Consider the following 19,044-nt stretch of genomic DNA (forward strand, 5'->3'; position numbering starts at 1 on the left):
TTATGAAGTGTATTTCCTTCTGCCATAGAAGGAGGCCCTCCCCAAAAGTAGCTCAGGGAACGCAATAACCTCCAGTGGGGTAGATCAGCCAGGTGGACCTGCGAAGCTGGCCCTGCCTGGGGCACCTACCAAATTTCCTTGCAGATGAAGAAAAGACACCATGGTTACAGTAAATATTTAACTGGTTCCATCAGTGACTCTAGCACAAGTTTTCCTGAAACGGAGGCAGAATCAAGCTACTCAGAAGTTCATGAGGTGTGGGGGTCACTGAGGAGGTCCCCAAAGTCACTGACCCCACTCAACACACCTGATGGACCAGTGGAATGAGGGTTGGGCTGAGAGAATGTGAAGAGGGAGAAAAGGAATGCGGGGTGAGGGAAATACGGGACCTAGCCCGTAGCTCTGCCTGCAGGAGGGCAGAAGACACTCCCTGCACAGAAGGGCTGGAACAACTTGTTCAAGTTCTCAACCTCATTATGTGGGAAGAAAGAGATGCACCTCTCTCCAACTGTCTTGTATTAGGAACCCCTCCCCAAGTGGTCTTCTGTCATCTCTGTTCTATCTTCCCAATTCTGTATTCCAAATTCTTCAGTTCAAACCCAAGTTCTGAGTTCTAAGTTCCACCTTCTGGGTTCCTGTTCCATTGTTTCCCTCCCCCAGGTCCTTCCCAGCTCCCATCCCTTTTCCCAGGCTTTCTGAGTGGAATATGTGGATGTCCTACTGACTTAGCTAACTTGAGGGTTTTCCCTTTTGCTTCTTGAGGCAGTTCTAGGCTTTTCTCCAGTAGAAGGGACTTGGCTCAGACTGTCCAGCAAGTGGGTGGCCCAGTAGAGACCAGGTAATTCCTGAGAGCCTGGCCTGGTCTGACCTCCTCCCTTCCCACCCCACCTCTAACCACTGGACACACTACCTTTTGTGCAACTTAAGCAAAGCTGAGGATTTCCATGGTGATGATTATGGACTGGTGGCCTTGAGATGAGGAATCTTAGGGGAAAATGTGAAAAGACACAAAAGGTTGCTGTTCTTCATTCAGAGAAATTAACAACTGCTTCCAGCACAGGGGAACAGGTGGGCAGGGAAGGTGGGAAGGGTCTGGACAGGGCTGCAAGTTCTCAGAACCCCATCATCCTTCAGCTCCCCCTTCTCTGAGCTGAACACTACCCCCAGAGTCCACAGAGTCTGAGAGAAAACCAAGACATCAGGGCTGGGATCTCCTCTGTCCATGGCTACCCTGAGGGAGAGGTGGGAGGAGGTGGAGGCAGCGGCAGCATCACTGGAGAGGTGAGATCTTCAAAGGGATCATGATCCGAGACTCCATGTGTCGAACCAGGGGGACTGCAGAGAGAGAGGCAGAGGTCACTGAGGCAGAGGGGACTGAGGTGAGCCAACCCCCCAAAACTAGCCCCTGAAGGAGGAGGAGACCCGGGATGCTGAGACAGGGAAACCCCACTGCTCTCCTGGAATGGCCCATGGAGAGCGCCACATCTCCCAAACTGTGGGATACGAGGGGACTTAGGCTGTGATGAAAGGCAGCTTTTAAAATTTTTCATAATTGGGACTTCCCTGGTGGTGCAGTAGTTAAGAATCCACCTGCCAATGCAGGGGACACGGGTTGGAGCCCTGGTCCGGGAAGATCCCACATGCCGTGGAGCAACTAAGCCCGTGCGCCACAACTACTGAGCCTGCATGCTGCAACTACTGAAGCCCACATGCCTAGAGCCTGTCCTCCACAACAAGAGAAGCCACCGCAATAAGAAGCCCGCGCACCGCAACAAAGAGTAGCCCCCGCTTGCTGCAACTAGAGAAAGCCCGCGCGCAGCAACAAAGACCCAACACAGCCAAAAATAAATAAATAAATAAATAAATAAATTTTAAAAAATTTTCATAATTATATATTTATTTCCTATGTATGTGAAAAAATAACCATCACAGTTTAAAAGTAATTTCACAGATATTATTGCTTAGGACAAAGCTAGGTGAAGAACAAGGCAGGGGGATTTAAAGGAAGAGATCAAGAAAATAATTGTAGCAGAAGAAAACTGGCAGGACAAAAGCTGTGAGGGTGTCCTCAAAGGGCTAAGGTTTGAAAAACACTGATTTAGTTCAACTGACTCATTTTACAGGTGGGGACGCTGCAGCCCAGAGTGGGTCAGCCCAAGGTCACCCAGAAGGTCAGACTCTTTCCTCCTGCTCAGTGAAGTTAAACTTTACCGTGCTTACAAATTACCTACAGTTCTCGTTCAAGGGCAGATCTTTTTTTTTTTTTTAAGAGATTTTCTTTTTTTTTTTTTTAAGATTGATTGATTGATTGATTGATTGATTGCTATGTTGGGTCTTCGTTTCTGTGCTAGGGCTTTCTCTAGTTGTGGCAAGCGGGGCCACTCTTCATTGCAGTGCGCAGGCCTCTCACTATCGTGGCCTCTCTTGTTGTGGAGCACAGGCTCCAGACGCGCAGGCTCAGTAGTTGTGGCTCATGGGCCTAGTTGCTCCGCAGCATGTGGGATCTTCCCACACCAGGGCTCGAACCCGTGTCCCCTGCATTAGCAGGCAGATTCTCAACCACTGCGCCACCAGGGAAGCCCAAGGGCAGATCTTGATTCAGTGCGGGGAGGGAGGGGGTTGAGATTGGGCATTTCTAACAAGCTTCCAGGGGATGCTGACACTGTCATTTGGGACCACGCTAACTCCTTCAGGAGATGCATTCTCCCGCACACCAGCTGGTAAGTGTGGAAGCTCAGCTGTAAGTTCCTTAAGGGCAGGGCATTCTCTGCCTCCCAACTCCCGCCCACCACAGTCCCTGGTACACAGTGAGTGCTCAATCAGCACCTACTGACTCCAGGTGGTTCCCAGGGGTCCCGGCAAATTGGCAAATGCTGTACGCAAAAAACTTGCTCGAAAAAATTGACTGTGCGCCTCCTCTGCGCCAGAGTCTAGGCCAAGCACTTTTCATAAATTAGCTCCTGGAACCCTCCCTCCAGCCCTCTGAGGTAGGCATTCTCACCACTGCCACCTTACAGATGGAAAACAGCATCAGTGAGGTGAAGAACCAGGCCCAAGGTCACACTGTGTGCTCAACTACAACACTTCTCTGAGGCAGGGACCACCTGGCTGTGTTATTGCCCCTTGGAGCACTCACCCAGGACAGCCTGCATCCCGGGGAGCATGCCACCAGGACAGGAACCTACTAACTCATTGTCCTGAAAGTGAGTTCTCCTTCACAAGAGGTAATCAAACGAGGTCAGATCTACTTGCAGAGGGGTTCCATCCTCAGATAGGGCTCTTGGCAGATGACCTCAGAGGAGGTGCTCACCTGTGTAGTAGACATTTTCATCCCAGCCCCTCTTCCTCCAGGCAGCATTTCTGGTCTCCTCCCGAGACTGCAGGTCTTTATAGGCTGTGGGGAAGGCATAGGCTCATTCCTGAGGCACAGAGGATCTGAGCCTGTACCCAGCACAAGGCCCTCCTTCCCTTATCCCAAACCCTGCCCTGCTGTCTCTTCCTCCCCTGATGCCTCCAACTGTTAGCAAACACTGTCTGCTTTGACAATCTCATCCAATCGGTACATTTCTTGTGTATTTCCAGCCCAAAACTCTCCCCTGGGCTCTAGACTTGACTATCCAGTGTCCACTTGACATTTCCACTCAGATGTGTCAGTGTCTCAAAGGTAACACTTCTAAGGACCAAAAGTACACTCCTGACTCTCCAACCTGCTCCTCCAAGGGTCTCAGTAAGCAACACAGAGCTGCTCAAACAGGAGTCTTGGAGTCCTGGGGTCCTCTCTCCCTCCCCCACCCCAGACAGACAATTCATCCACCAGTCCCATTGGTTCCAGACCAATGAATCTGTGGAATTCTCAGCATCCTCACTGTCACCACCTTAGGCCAGGCCACCATCCTCTCCCTCCTGAGCTACTATAACCACCTCCTGATGCCCCACATCCTCTCTTGCTCCCCTACAAAGTGCTCCCAACAAAGCACATGGCAGCCAGAGGAATCATTGGAACACAAATCAGGTCATTTCATGCTGCTTGAAACGCTGCAGCAGTCGCCCGCTGCAGTTAGAATAAATCCCAGGAATTCCCTGATGGTCCAGTGGTTAGGACTCTGCACTTCTAGTGCAGGGGGATTGGGTTCGATCTCTGGTCGGGGAACTAAGATCCCTCAAGCCTCGCGGTGCAGCCGAAAAAAAAAAAAGAGAAAAAGAAAAAGAATAAATCCCAACTCATCTCATCCTCATGGCCTGCAAGACCCAGTCTAACCTGGCCCATCCACATCTTCCCACTCTCTTCCCCACTCCCTCCACACAGGCCTCCTTTGCATGCCTCAAAACCCTGAAGGCCTTTCCCCGCCGCAGGGCCTTTGCACGTGTTGTTCCCTCTACTTGGAATACCCTTCCCTGGCAATTCACAGCTGACTCCTCATCCTTTAGCTGAGCTTACATTTCACCTCCTTAGAGAGGCGTTCTAGTCTATCTAAGCCAATGAAGCTTCCCATATTTTTCTTCATTATTTCTCCCTCTCTCTTTATGATTTGTAATAATCCGAAATTATCTTTTCTGTTACTTTATGTCTGAGGTGGTGTCTCCCTCTGCTGGAATGTAAGCTCCACAAGGGCACTAATGTATTCGCATTGTTGACATGGACTGAGAGTGGAGAAAGAGGGTCCTGGAGGGTCCCCAGCCTACCCCAGAGATGGTGCACAACGTAGAGCTCTCCTATCTGCGAGAAGAAGCCGCCCACTGCCTCCTGGTTCTCCTGCCGGTACTTGATGGCCCGAGCCCTGGGGATGGCAGAAAAGTGTGGGGCAGAGGCCAGGGCCGGTGCAAAGGGCCCTCCGGGGTGTTCCCAGGCTGGTTTCTCAGTTACACATCAAGGGAGGAGCCTGAGGTAGGGCCCTTGGCTCTCAGAAATGATCAGGGACCAGGGTGATGGAGGTGCAGCCGCTGGTTGGGTGTTCTACCACAGTGGTCTAGAGGATCCTCACCCCGCTGGTTGGATCATCACCATCTTCCGGAGATGGCATGGAGGATGACGGGTTCCCTGCTACAGGGCCCTGGGAAAGGTGCCCCACCAGGGGCCTTGGTGGGGCAGGTGCGCAGGGTACCCCCAACTCCCCAGCACCACCACTCACCAGTTGTTCCCCCATTCGATCATGGTTCCCGGCTGAAAGAGAACCAAAGCAGAGGAGGCGAATGAGCCCCCTTCTGGTATCTCAAGCACCACTGTTGGGTGGGGATGGGAAACTGTCATGTCTCTGCAGCTCCTGGGGCCGCTTCACCTTATTCACGGGGCCCTGACTCACACCTGGGTGTGCACGTGTGCACACATGCACACACACCTCTGTTCTGGGGCCAGAAGCCCCAATCTAGATGCTGGGGCACCAGGCCCGCCCACCTCAGGGTACCAGGAAAGCAGCGCTGCTGCAGGAAGGGTGGGAGACAGGCGGGGACCTGGCGGGGGAGGCACCTTGAGCTTGTACGTCCTCAGCTCGTAGATGTTGGGGCCGGCTCTAGGCTGTGGCTCGTTCCAAAAGCTGAACTCGAGGAGCAGCTGGTTCCTCCTGGACAGCAGCATCTGGCTCCGCTCCTTTCGGAACTCCAGGTACTCCTGCGGGCATGGTGGTTTGGGCACGGCAGCCAGGAAGTGCCCCGGCCCCATCGGTGTGTCCCACAGGCTGACGGAGGCAGCCCCCAGCACAGGGCTGAGCCAGAACCAGCATCCGGAGAGCTTTGCCGAGTGGACGCCAACATACCTTGTTGTTTTTGAGCTTGTTCATGCAGTCCATGAGGGCTGGGTAGCCACCTGAGAATCGCCACAGGTGCACTGTTGAGGGGCAGGGAGGAGGGTACAGGTCAGGGGGCTGCGGGGACCCTGCCCTGCTTACCCCAAGGCTGGTTAAGTGTGTATGTAAAAGGGGAGGCTCCAGCCTGGTTCCCTGTAGCACCAGGACTCTCTGAGTTCCCTCTGCCTTGGTGGGGGCAGCACTAGGCAGGGGAGAACACCAGACACAAGCCCCGGAGACCTAGGTTTAAGCTGCAGCTCTGCCAGGTGGCCTTTGAACCCTCTAGGCCTCAATGTCCTCATCTTGAAAATGAGAATAACACTCCCACCCAAACTTCTTTAAATAGCAACAAGAGGATCAGACGTGAACTTGTACCCTAGGAGCTGCGCATGCGTAAAGCAGACCACCAGGCCTGTGAGGGACAGGCTGGGCCAAAGGAAGGGGTAGGTCTGATGGGCAGAGATGGATGACTCCAGAACACTGAATTAAAGGAAAAAAACTAAGGAACAGAACAGCATGTGAGGTATGGTACCACGTGTGTTTAGAGGGGGAGGAACATATCCAGAGATGCTGGTCTATGTACCACCTCTCGATGGAGAGCTATCGAGATTGTGACAGGAGATACCCTTGGGGCAAAGAACTGAGGCCTGGGGTTCACAGGCAGGTGGGAGGTTTACTTTTCATTGCAAACTCTTTGTACCGTTTGCATTTTTTATCACAGTCTCTGTACTGGCTTAAATAGTGTCCTCCACCCCCACCCCCAAATTCATGCCAACCTAGAACCTCAGAATGTGACCTTATTTGAAATAGGGTCTTTCTAGTGATAGTCAAGCTAAGGTGAGGTCATATTGGGTGGGCCCTAAATTCAATGACTGATGTCCTTATAAGAAGAGGGAGACTTGGACACAGAGGGCAACACCATGTGAAGACAGACACCCAGGGAGAACACCACGTGACTAAGGAGGCAGAGGTTGGAGCAATGCATCTGTGAGCCAAGGAGTGCCAAGGATTTCCGGCCACAGCTAGAAGCTGGAAAAGGCAAGAAAAGATTCTCCCCTAGAGCCTTTGGAGGGAGCACGCCCCTACCAACACCTTGATTTCAGACTTCGGGACTCCAGAACTAGAGGGAATAGATTTCTGTTGTTTTAAGCCCACCAGTAGTTGGTACTTTTTACAGCAGCCCTAGGAAAACCCTGATACATCTTCCAGTAATAAAGAAACCTAGTTTGTGTGCAAGAGAAGGAACAGTCTTGTCATGCTTGGGAGCATGGCTGGGGCCAAGGGAGCAAGGTCCCCAAAAGGTCAATCGGGCAGGCTAAGGCTGAGAGCATTTGGCTGGCCAGTGGCTTGGCATTTCAGACTCTTGTTACTTATCCCCAGCTGGTCGCTCACCTGCCTTTTGACTCCATCTCTGCCTTGATTTTCCCATCTGCAAAATGGTCTGAGCCTATGGTTTAAAGGCCTCTTTCCAAGGGAAACAGCAAAAGTACTGTATGGATGGCAGTCTATTAAGACCAGGAATGCTGACCTGTGGAAGAGGCATTAGCCTAATTCTAGGGGCCAAGAGGTAAAAGTTACAAGGAGGGCATCCAAGGCCCATGAGAAGAAAGAATTTTCTAACAATGATAGTGTTCCATCTAGAAGATGGATTGGAGGTTTTTTACAAAAAACCGAATCCACAAATTCATTAAAATGTAGATTCCTGAGCCCTACTCCCAGGGGGTGGCTCAGTGGATCTACTCCCCAGATGATTCTACATAGGGGACAACCCCTCAAGATACACAAAATATAGGACATGCTTTAAAATTCACGCTCCCATTCCTCAAACGTCATTTCTCAATTAGCAGATACTTAGAAGAATACAAGAAGTACTGCTGGAACTGATTAGGTTGTACCTAAAACGTGAAAACTGTAGGGGCTGGAACGGAAGACAGCTTTTCTCTTACCCCACTATTAATGTGTCAGTGACTGTTACTGAAACAGAATAAATGATTAAGAGAATCTACCTAACTGCAGATCACAGATTTAAAAAACAAACAAACAAAAAAAACACATACAATTATCAGGGCAGTTGAAGGATGAGATAAGTTGGCTTATGCGGTAGTGAGCTCTCCATAGCTGTGAGTGTTCAAGGGAAGCATAGAGGACCCTCTATCAGAGCTGCACCAGAGGAGCTCCCTGTGCTGTACGCAGTCTAATCAGCACTGTCCAAAAGGACTTTCTACTATGATGGAAAAGTTCTACAGCTGTGTCATCCAAGATGGTAGCCACGAGCCACATATTTCTATCACTGGGCACTTGAAATGTGGCTAGTGTGACTGAGGAACTGAATTTTTCATTTTATTTAACTTTACCCAATTTAAATTGAAATAGCTACACGTGGTTAGTGGTTACTTTCCTGAACAGTGCAGATCTAAATGCCAAGGCCCCTCTAAGTGGCTGGGATGCTGTGAGTGAACCAAATTCATGTGTGGGTCCTCACAGCTGGTGCCAACCGAGGTGGGCATGTTGGGGTGGGATGGGGCGTGCTGGGGGTACCGCTGGGAAGCTGTAAGGAACCAGCTCAGACAAGAGTCCCTTTTATTCCACAAACACGTACGGCATACCGGGGGTTCAGTGGTGAAGAAAGGCAGGGGCCCCGCCCTCCCGGAACTCACCACCTCCACAGGGAGACAGACAGAACAGGGCACATGATCAGGGCTGTGAAGAGGCAAGTCCTGGGGGCTGGGGAGCCAGGAGAGGTGCCTCACCCAGCTGCGGTGGAGGGAATCAGGGGAGGCCTCCAGGAGGAGGTGATGTCTACACCAAAATAAAAGGTGAGTAGAGGAGTGAGCCAAGTAGAGGAGGCAAGGGAGAAAGAATGCTTCAGGCTGATGAAACAGCATGAACAAGAGCGTGGAACTAGAGGGAAAAACTATCCATCTGAAGAACAGAAAGAAGTCCTGGGTGGGATGGAGCAGTGAGCAGGAGGACGTGGCGAGACAAGGCTTGACGCTGGGCAGGGAAGGGCCCGAGAGCCTCGTGGGGCACCCCAAGGGCAGAGGGAGCCACCACAGATGTTTGGGCAGGGGAGTGAGCTGACGGGGGCTGCACTTAGAAAGACCCCTCTGGGTGCCGCTGCAGAGGGAGTGGAGGGCAGCCACCTGGGCTGGGCAGCAGTGGCGCTGGGGGGTGGGCAGCTCACCTGCCTGGTCCTGCTCCCCGTACCATGTGTTCCAGTTGCCCACGAGCGAGCAGGGATAGTCCTCATCCAGGTGCAGCTTGGGCAGCACAGCCTCCCTGCGGGAGGGGCACAGAGAAGGGAGAGGGCTCACACCAGCCACCAGAGCCCCTGAGATGAGGCTTCCAACTCAGGACCGCAGAGTTGGGCCTCAGTCTCCCCATCTCTAAGATGCAGAGTCTGCACGAGAGGACTTGTGGCTCTGAAATCTACACCCCCCTTGGATTTCTGCACGGAGAACAGCGCTGGGATAGAGGCCCCCACCCAAGCAGGGACTGGGACAGGAGGGTTAGGGTTAGGGTCAGCTCACGTCAGGCTGTTGTAGGCATCCAGACACTCGGGCTTCACATTGTGAACTGCAACAGAGGACAGATAACAGGAGGTGAAGCGAGGGGGAGCGGGGTGTCTGTGGGGAGCTGTGCTGGGGGTAGCCCCACAGGGCCTGGGCTCCCAGGACAGCTTGGGATGTCCCAGACCCTCTCAAGTCCCAGCCGGAGCCTTGCAGGCCCCCAGAGGCCCTGGGAGGGTGGGCTGGCCAACTCAGCAGCCACTCACACTGGATCTTGTAGAGGTTGCTGGTCTCCTTCTTGGACAGCAGGGTGGAGTGGGCGTCCTTCCGGGGATCCACCTTGTGTACGAACAGAGAACGGAACCAGCTGCCTTCATTGTCCTTGGAATAGAAGCTGCGGGACAGAGGAGTTCAGGGGGGACCTGCTTACATCTGCTCAGACGCCTTGCTCCCCAAGGCTAGTGACACACATTTCTGGGAATGCAGCCACGGAATCCCATGGCAGCTCCAGAAGATGTCATGTCATTGGAGCCGGCTGAGCACACCTGGTCCTTTCTACAGAGATCCTGGCTGTCCAGTTCGCTTCTTGAAGCTCTGCGGAGCCTCAGGAGGCCAGGAGAGGCAGCCCCACCTCCCGCCTCTCTCTCCAGCCTCCCTGCCTCCACTTCACCCCTTTCCAAGAGGTCCTCCACTTGGACCACACAACTGCATCCCCTCAAGAGGATCAACCCCGCACCCATCTTGCCTGATGTCCAAAGCCCATGACAGCCCAACCTACCTTGGCAGCCTCCCATCCTGTCCATCCCCCACCTGTGTATCCCGCTCTCCAGCTATGCTTCTCCCTGAACACACCAGGCTCTTTCACTCTGTGCTTTCTTTGCAATTTATGTCCCCTCTGACGAGAGGGCTGCACTCACTGTCCTCCCTGGTGCTCACACTACACCTGGCCTGTGCCCAATCCCAGCCCCACAAATGGAGAGCCCAAGACAAGCACACTTTGTCCTTGAGGAGGTCACAGTCTGCTGGGAGAAGTGGACCTTGGAACACAGTTACAGCCAGAGGTCTCTGGGAGGGCCCAGATGTGTGAGCCTGAACTTGGCCTCTGGAATTCTGGGTTGGCTCTCCAGAGGAGGTGATCTGGCCAGTCTCCAAATCTCCAGGGCTGATTTGGCAGATAAAGGCAGGTAGAGGGGGTCAAAGGCATCACAAGGCAAGATTCATTCACTCATCCAGCCAACACTTAATTGACAAATATCTGCCCTGTGCACATTGCTATGTTGCTGTGAGAATGAATGAATGAATGACGTGCCTTGTTCAGAGCAGGGGGACCAACCACCAGGTCCTGCCAGATCATAACTGCACTCCCCACACAAGGTCCCAGCAGGGGTGGGGATTACTTTTAGGCTGCCAGAGGTGGTAAATCATCTTACTTAACAGCAGTGGTGCAGCTTGTAGCCAGGCCTGAAACACTAGCCTCCCGCTGGATGATTTCTAGCCAAGGAGCCTGGCAGTGGGGGCCCCATCAGCAAGTCCTCTCCTTTTTCAAGCCTTTTCTGTGGCTAGGATAAACGTTTTGCAAATCAAAGTATTGCTTTTCTCCAAAATATGGAGCAAGTACTGGGACTGATAAAATTTAAAAAGCATCCTAAAGTGATATATTTGTATAAGCATAGAGAAAGATAAGTAACAATTTGTCCCAGACTGCTTTTTGTTGGTTGGTTGGTTGGTTGGTTGGTTTTTGGCCATGCCAAGCAGCCTGCAGGATCCTAGTTCCCCGACCAGGGACTGAACCCGGGCCACAGCAGTGAAAGTGCCGAGTTCCAACCACTGAACTGCCCGGGAACTCCCAGTCCCAAACTGTTAATACTGCTTACCTGGGAGAGGGAAGAGGAAGATGGTTAAACTTTTCGTTACTCATTATAATTTTTTGTAAAAGTAAAAAAAACTGTTTAAAGTATTTCCAAATTCATAGGCTTTCTATCATTTTGTGTGTATTTGCTTCATTAACAAAAAACAAAGACAGTTATCATCAGATGGTCGATGTAGTCTGTGAAAAATTTGGGACCAGAATAAGGGAGCCTCACTATGGCTAATGTTGGCTAAGGATATCCTCTGTGCCAGGGACCTGTGATCAGCTTAACATGATCCCGCTGAATCTATGTAATGATATCATAATGTTGATACTATTAATGCCCCCATTTTTGAGATGAGAAAATAGAAGGTCGGAGGTGGGAGGGTTAAGAAACTTGTCCCCAGGTCACATAGCAAATCAGGGGCAGAGAGCTCAGGAAAAAAACCCAGAGCTCTTTCCTCTAAAGTCAGCCCCACCTCAGATCTGGCACCAACCTGGGGAACTAGCATCAGGTAGATACTGTGAAGAACCAGGTGTTTTTAACAAAGCCACTGGCAGAGGGACCTGACCCTTGGTTTGAATGTAGAGAGGCTGCTTCTGCTGGAAGGGGTGGTGACAGGGAGGGCAGCCACTCCTACTATTTGTCAACAAAGACCTTTGCTCCAGGACTGGGCTTTGAGTAATTTATTAACATCAGCACTGACCAAGATAAACAGCCAAGTGGCCAGCCCTGAAGAGAGAGCCTGGGACCCAGGGGGCTGGGGAGTGAGGGGGTCCAGGAGCTCTGATGGGCTCCCATCTCCTCCCACTACTGTCTAATCTTTCCTGCCTCTGGGTCTCTGTTTCCCCACGTGTCAAAAGAGCAGGGTAGAGCAGCCTATCTCTAAAGATCTTTTCTACAGGTCCCAAGAATATCCCAGGGCAGGGTCTGAACTTGAAGCTAGCATCCGAGGGTTCACATTTTCAAGAGTTCAAATTTCACTTTCTCAATGAAATCACAACATTCTCCTGTCCCTGAACTCCCCAACTCTTCTCATCCTGCTCTCTATTTTTCTGTAGCTCCTTCTAACACGTTATAGAATTTTTTTGTTTATTATGTGCCTTGTTTATTGTCTCCCACTAGAAGCAGAGCCCCAGGAGGATAGGGATCTTGTCTGTCTCGTGTATCCCTGCTGTATCCCCAGTGCCTGGAACAGTGCTGGGACGTGGCACATGCTCAGACCACGTTTGGGGAACGAGTGCAGGCGTGTGGGGGGAGCTAAGACACAGGTGCATGAAAATGATGAAATCTGAGAGGTAAGAAAGGAGCGAAAGTGTGGACCTTGGCTCAGAGTGTGGACTTGGGAGTCAGGGGCCCTTTCCATCCCCACCACCACCAGCAGAATTAGTGCTTAAGAACACAGGTTCTGGACAAATCCAGCACTAATCCCAGCCCAGCGTCATCTCTCTGAGCCTCATTTACCTCATCCATAAAATAAGAGCAATAGGATCGCCTTGTAGAGAATGGGGCAGACACGGCAGTGCAGCTAATATCACTCTTCCTACCTAACTTCCTAACTGAACTCCTGGCTCCCATTCTTTCCCTTTTGTCCTAACCTGCCCATCAATTTTATAATGCACCATGGTTGTGATGCTATTCCTCCACTTGAAAATCTTCTATGGATCCCTACTGCCCATAAAACAAGGCTGGATGTCTCCACTTGGGATTCTAGCTCTAATCTATTTTGCCAAGCTTTCCAGAGTCAATTCCCCTTTTTTCTTTTTCTTTTTTTTTTTTTTAAAGATTTATTGATTGATTGATTGCTATGTTGGGTCTTTGTTTCTGTGCTAGGGCTTTCTCTAGCTGTGGCAAGCGGGGGCCACTCTTCATCACGGTGCGCGGGCCTCTCACTATTGTGGCCTCTCTTGTTGCGGAGCACAGGCTCCAGACGTGCAGGCTCAGTAATAGTGGCTCACGGGCCTAGTTGCTCTGCGGCATGTGGGATCTTCCCAGACCAGGGCTCGAACCCGTGTCCCCTGCATTGGCAGGCAGATTCTCAACCACTGCGCCACCAGGGAAGCCCCCTCCCTTTTCTTAATTTTTAATTTTTATTTATTTATGTTTTTGGCCACCCCATGCAGCATGTGGGATCTTAGCTCCCCGATCAGGGACTGAACCCATGCCCCCAGCAGTGGAAGTGCAGAGTCTTAACCACTGGACTGCCAGGCAAGTCCCCAATTCCCTCTTAAATTTGGTGACCACAGAGCCAAGATTCCCTATCGTTAGCAACACCTGAGAACGTGTTAGAAGTTTTGAGGCCCCATCCCAGACCCACTGCAACAGAAACTCTGGGGGTGGGCCTAGCAATCTGGGTTTTAACAAGCCTGCCAAGGGATTCTGATGCACACTCAGGCCTGAGAATCACTGCTCTAAGGCAGTCCCAACTTTCTTTCTTTCTTTCTTTTTTTCATGTAATCTCAGTAAATCATCCCAGAAACACCAAAGATTCTGGTATCTAAACTACATTAAGAATATACTAAGCCCCAAGGGTGGGGCTTCCCTGGTGGCGCAGTGATTAAGAACCCGCCTGCCAATGCAGAGGACATGGGTTTGAGCCCTGGTCCAGGAAGATCCCACGTGCTGCGGAGCAACTAAGCCCGTGTGCCACAACTACTGAGCCTGTGCTCTAGAGCCCGCGAGCCACAACTACTGAGCCCTCATGCCACAACTACTGAAGCCTGTGCACCTAGAGCCCGAGCTCTGCAACAAAGAGAAGCCACCGCAATGAGAAGCCCGTGCACCGCAATGAAGAGTAGCCCCCGCTCGCCGCAACTAGAGAAAGCCCGCGCGCAGCAATGAAGACCCAATGCAGCCAAAAAATAAAATAAATTAAATAAATTAAAAAAAAAAAAAAAAGAAGAATGCCCCTTAGGCCTAGAAAAACCAGTTCAACCCCTTCCATAAACACATCTCTCCTGGGACTTCCCTGGCGGTCCAGTGGTTAAGACTCTGTGCTTCAGGGAGCTCAGCTCAGTGCTCTGTGATGACCTAGATGGGTGGGATGGCTGGGGCGCTGGGGGGCTGGGAGGCTGGGGGGCTTCGGGACTGGGGGGCTGGAGGGGGGGCAGGGAGGGAGGTCCAAGAGGGAGGGGATATATGTATACATATAGCTGATTCACTTCATGGTACAGTAGAAACTAACACAATATTGTAAAGCAATCATACTCCAATTAAAAAAGAAAAAAAAGACTTTGTGCTTCCACTGCAGGGGGCACAGGTTAGATCCCTGGTCAGGGGAACTAAAATCCCACATGTGGGGCACGGCCAAAAAAAAAACAAAAACACCTCTCCTATTTCGCCCTCAGCCCCTCCATCATTTTCATGTGAATACGTCTCGTCTCCCCAGCCACACCGGAAGCCTAGAGCTGACGTTCTCCATCCTTCAGGGTACCAGCACAATGCTTTTAGCATGGGAGTTGCTCAGTAAATATCTGTCCCAGATGAGAACTTTTGAGACACATTTGCACTCTCAATAGGGATCAACGGTCTGGTGCCTCACCACATGAAAATGCTCTGGAATGCTCTAGATTGATATGCTAGGAAGTTCAGCTCTGTGCACATTCCTGAAACACTCTTCTGTTTTGAGTTGGCTGAAAGGGGTCACAGGACTTTCCTGGTGGCACACTGGTTAAGAATCTGCCTGCCAATGCAGGGGACACTGGTTCGATCCCTGGTCCAGGAAGATCCCACATGCTGTGGAGCAATTAAGCCCGTGCGCCACAACTACTGAGCTCACATGCCACAACTACTGAGGCCCACATGCCTAGAGCTCGTGCTCCACAACAAGAGAAGCCACGGCAATAAGAAGCCCACGCACCACAATGAAGAGTAGCCCCTGCTCGCCGCAACTAGAGAGGGCCCACATGCAGCAACGAAGACCCAACACAGCCAAAAATAAAAAAATAAAAAAAAAGAAAAAGAATCCGCCTGCCAATGTAGGGGACACGGGTTCGAGCCCTGATCCAGGAAGATTCCACATGACGCAGAGCAACTAAGCCTGTGTACCACAACTACTGAGCCCGCGTGCCACAACTACTGAAGCCCATGTGCCCTAGAGCCTGTGTGCCGCAACTACTGAGCCCACATGCTGCAACTACTGAAACCCGTGTGCCTAGAGCCCGTGCTCCACAACAAGAGAAGCCATGGCAATGAGAAGTCTGCGCACTGCAACGAAGAGCAGCCCCCGCTCGCCACAACTAGAGAAAGCCCGTGCGCAGCAACGAAGACCCAATGCAGCCAAAAATAATAAATAAAATTAAAAAAAAAAAAGAAAGGGGCCACATTTCTGCTTATTGTTCCTGAAGTCTGTCTTTGGAAGACAAACCGGAAGAACTAAAGTTCTGTTAACGAGAGCATTACTGATGCAGCGGTAGCAACTGCTGTGTACTGAGCACTTTCTATGTGCTGAGAACTGATCCTCACAATATGTTCTTGAGAAAAATGAGGCTCAAAAACAAAATAGAGGGCTTCCCTGGTGGCACAGTGGTTGAGAATCTGCCTGCCAATGCAGGGGACACGGGTTCGAGCCCTGGTCTGGGAAGATCCCACATGCCGCGGAGCAACTAGGCCCGTGAGCCACAATTACTGAGCCTGCGCGTCTGGAGCCTGTGCTCCGCAACAAGAGAGGCCGCGATAGTGAGAGGCCCGCGCACCGCGATGAAGAGTGGCCCCCGCTTGCCACAACTAGAGAAAGCCCTCACACAGAAACGAAGACCCAACACAGCCAAAAATAAATAAAATAAATAAACAAAGTAAACAATGCGTTTAAAAAAAAGAAAAAGATTTCTTAAAAAAAAAAAAAATTGAGAAAAATGAGGCTCAGAGATGTACCAGGCCTTATTCGAAAACAATTAATCAATGGCCAAGAGGATTCCAATCCAGGTCTATCCGATTTCAAAGCCCACACTGGGTCTGTACCCAAGTGGCCCCCAAAGCTCAGAGGCCAGAGGGCCCCTCTAGTGACTCCAGAGAGATACGGGGCAGATGGAGGGTCCGCAGGATTCCCAGGTATGGTGGGACCAGGGAGTAAGGTGGGACCAGGGAGTAAGTAACTTCGAAGCAGTCCTTTAGGGACTTGATAAGTATTAATCCAAGTACCTGCACAGCAATCCTACGAAAAACACCAGGCAGGGATCCCCATCCCCACTTTAGAGAGAAGGAAACCAAGGATCACAGAGGTTCAGTGCCCCATCCAAGGTTAAGGAGTAGATAAGTGAGGAGCAGCAGGCTGCCTTTATGTCCCATGCTCCTTTTGTGGCCTCTGGCTATTCACCACACAGATGGCTTTACCACCAACCAATTTTGTAACCCTGGGGAAGTGTGGTCCCGCCCCCAGCTTCCATTTCCTTATCTAGAAAACAAGGGGCTCACAGAAGGTGATCTCCCCAAAGCCCCTTCAGCCCTGACATCTTGGGGGCTCATGAAAAAATTTCTTGAGATACAGGTTTGGGCGAGGGGCAACATTTGCAGCAAATTCACCAGGGGCTGGGTACTTTGCACACATGGCCTTGTTAATCCTCAACAACTATATGAAATACATCCTACTTTATCACCCCCATTTTACAGATTAGGAATCTGAGACTTCAAGAGGCCAAATGACTCATGCAAGGTCACCCCACTGAAAAAGGCTGAGTTAGATGTGCTGGTGCCAAGCAAACTCTAGGCTCTCTCCATGTTATCAGCTTTCTCCCCAATTACTGGGCAGTCAGGTTGGGGGCACATGCCTGGCTCCTCTTTCCCAGCCTCCCCTGACCCCCACTGCACAGCACTCTAGAAGATCTCACAGCAAAGCCTAACAGAACTCTGCAGCTTCATGCCTGGGCTGTTGGGCAGGACAGACCCCTCCCTTCCACAGGTGGGGGGACAGGTGTCCTCACTTCTTTGGCCAATGTTCTTGAGCATACACTGTTGTGAGCCCTGTGCCAGGGGCTGGGTAAACAGAAATATGAGGTGATGCTCTAGTGGCAGGGACAGGCAAGTGTGTACAGGGTGGTAAGAGCAGAGATGGGGGAAGTACAGGGTGCTAGAGACGGAGAAGGGAGGGGCCACCCAGGGCCAGTCAGGGAGGCCCAGCCCTGCCTCAGCCCAGAGCAGGGACCAAACAAAAGCCCAGGCCCAGCCCATGGCCCAGCCAGCCTCCCTCTCCCAGGAGGCCACCAGTTGTGGTGCAAAGAGCACAGGGGTGTCAGGAGGCCTGGGTCCAGACCCAGTGCCACCACAGGATGGCAGGGGGAGTGACCCTGGGCAACTCCCATCCTTTCTCAGGCCTCCTTTGCCCCACTTCTACTGTTCAAGGTTGGGGAGCAAAGGATCTGTTCAGCCACGGCCTTTAGGGATCTCCCATTGCTCCCCATATCTCTTACTCCCAGAACTTCCAGAAGGAGGTGCTGCCTCTCCTAGAAGCCCCCAGGGGGACTATCTCACAATCACTGCAAAGGCCTGGGAAGGGGCCACTCCTCCTGCCCTCTGACAGCTCCCACTCCCCAGGGCCCAGGACCTGCCCCTCTCATTCACCCTACCCTTCATTCTCAGCCCAGAGCCAGGCATCCAGTAGGACAAAGACCCTGCACATACCTTTCCCACCTCCCCCGTTCTTTGAACAGACCTCCTCCCCATGGCTCCGCCACTAACCACTAGATTACAAGCCCGAGTCTCTGCCCATCCCCCAAGCCCAGACCCTGGCCCCCACGCGTGCACCCCCCACGCGCGCCGTCCCCGCCTGGCCCGGCCCGGCTCATACCGCGCTGCAGCCACAGCCGCAACGTCCCGGCCCCCGGGCCCCGGGCGCCCCAGCAGCCGCCGAGCCGCCGCAGAGATGCTGCACAGACGCGGAGCCATGTTGGAGCGCTGCTGGTTGGAGGAAGGCCCCGCCCCCGAACCCGGCAGCGGAGGCGGAACGTGAGTAAGCCCCGCCCCACCTGGTCGCCCGCCCCCTCTCCACCCAGACAGGTGGGCGTAGTCCCTGTGCATTCAGCAACTTCGATGCTGGGCAGAAGTCCTTATTCTTGTCCTCTGAGCCTCTGCATCTCTGCTACAGACTTGCTCTGTGACCTGGAGCAAACCCTTTGCCCACTCTGGGCCTCAGTGTCCACCCCGGTAAAATGGGAGCATTGAACAATAATACCAGGGGTTCTTAAAGGGGCACTCAAGGATGAGCGGCAGAGGGCGAGTAAGCCCCCTGAAATCTATACAGTTATGTGCGCCTGTGCGTTCCTGGGCGGGGGTGGAGGGGGGGGGGCCGGCACAGATAGCGTTTATCACATTATGAAAGGAAAACCCCCTAACAATTTAAGACAGATGGACAAGGCTCTGGGTTGCAGGGGCACTTTCTCTCCATCATCTCCTTTTCCCTTTCCATCCCCCCCTACCATCGCTGCCTGGGTCTCCTGGGGCCCCACGCCCTTCTCCTGCTCTGCCCAGGTCTTGTGCCTAACTTCCAAACTAGTCTCCTCTCGGCCCACAATCCCCCAGATCACAGACCTCAGCAGGAACAGAGGGCCTGCAGACCCCACAGGGGGCCCAGGAACCTAATAGCTTCCAGAGAGACTGGATGTGTGCCTAAAAGAATGCCCACCCGCTGAGGCTGACGCTGACGGTCAGCGTGGTGTGCCTGGGGTGGAGGAGTGAGGACAGGCTTTGATTTTGTGATTCCTTCAGCAAATATTGAGTCCACGTGGCTAGGCCATGTGGTTAGCTCTGAGACACCAAAGGCAGCCAGAACAACAAGCCCCCAGCCCTCTTGGAACTTAAGGCCTGGCCAGGGAGACAAAATCAAACTGGTGCTAACCTCCTGGGCAGAGGCCTTAGGCCTACCCCTCCCCTCCCCTCTCCTGCCTGACATACTAAATATTTACTGAATGAGTG

At 52.2% G+C, this 19,044-nt stretch overlaps 1 protein-coding gene across 1 annotated transcript; it reads right to left on the reverse strand.

Moving 5' to 3' along the window:
• Positions 1-1,010: 1,010 nt before the first annotated feature.
• Positions 1,011-18,053, reverse strand: NIPSNAP1 (nipsnap homolog 1). The gene is made up of 10 exons (XM_057526767.1): positions 17,921-18,053; positions 9,556-9,683; positions 9,311-9,356; positions 8,965-9,059; positions 5,751-5,821; positions 5,465-5,605; positions 5,130-5,161; positions 4,684-4,778; positions 3,311-3,394; positions 1,011-1,335 (listed from the first exon to the last, which is right to left on the reverse strand). The coding sequence occupies exons 1-10, from the start codon at positions 18,016-18,018 to the stop codon at positions 1,271-1,273; spliced, it is 855 nt and encodes a 284-aa protein (XP_057382750.1). The 5' UTR covers positions 18,019-18,053; the 3' UTR covers positions 1,011-1,270.
• Between the last annotated feature and the right edge of the window lie 991 nt (positions 18,054-19,044).

This window comes from Balaenoptera acutorostrata, chromosome 13, assembly GCF_949987535.1.
Source record: "Balaenoptera acutorostrata chromosome 13, mBalAcu1.1, whole genome shotgun sequence".
Classification (NCBI taxonomy): Eukaryota; Metazoa; Chordata; class Mammalia; order Artiodactyla; family Balaenopteridae; genus Balaenoptera; species Balaenoptera acutorostrata.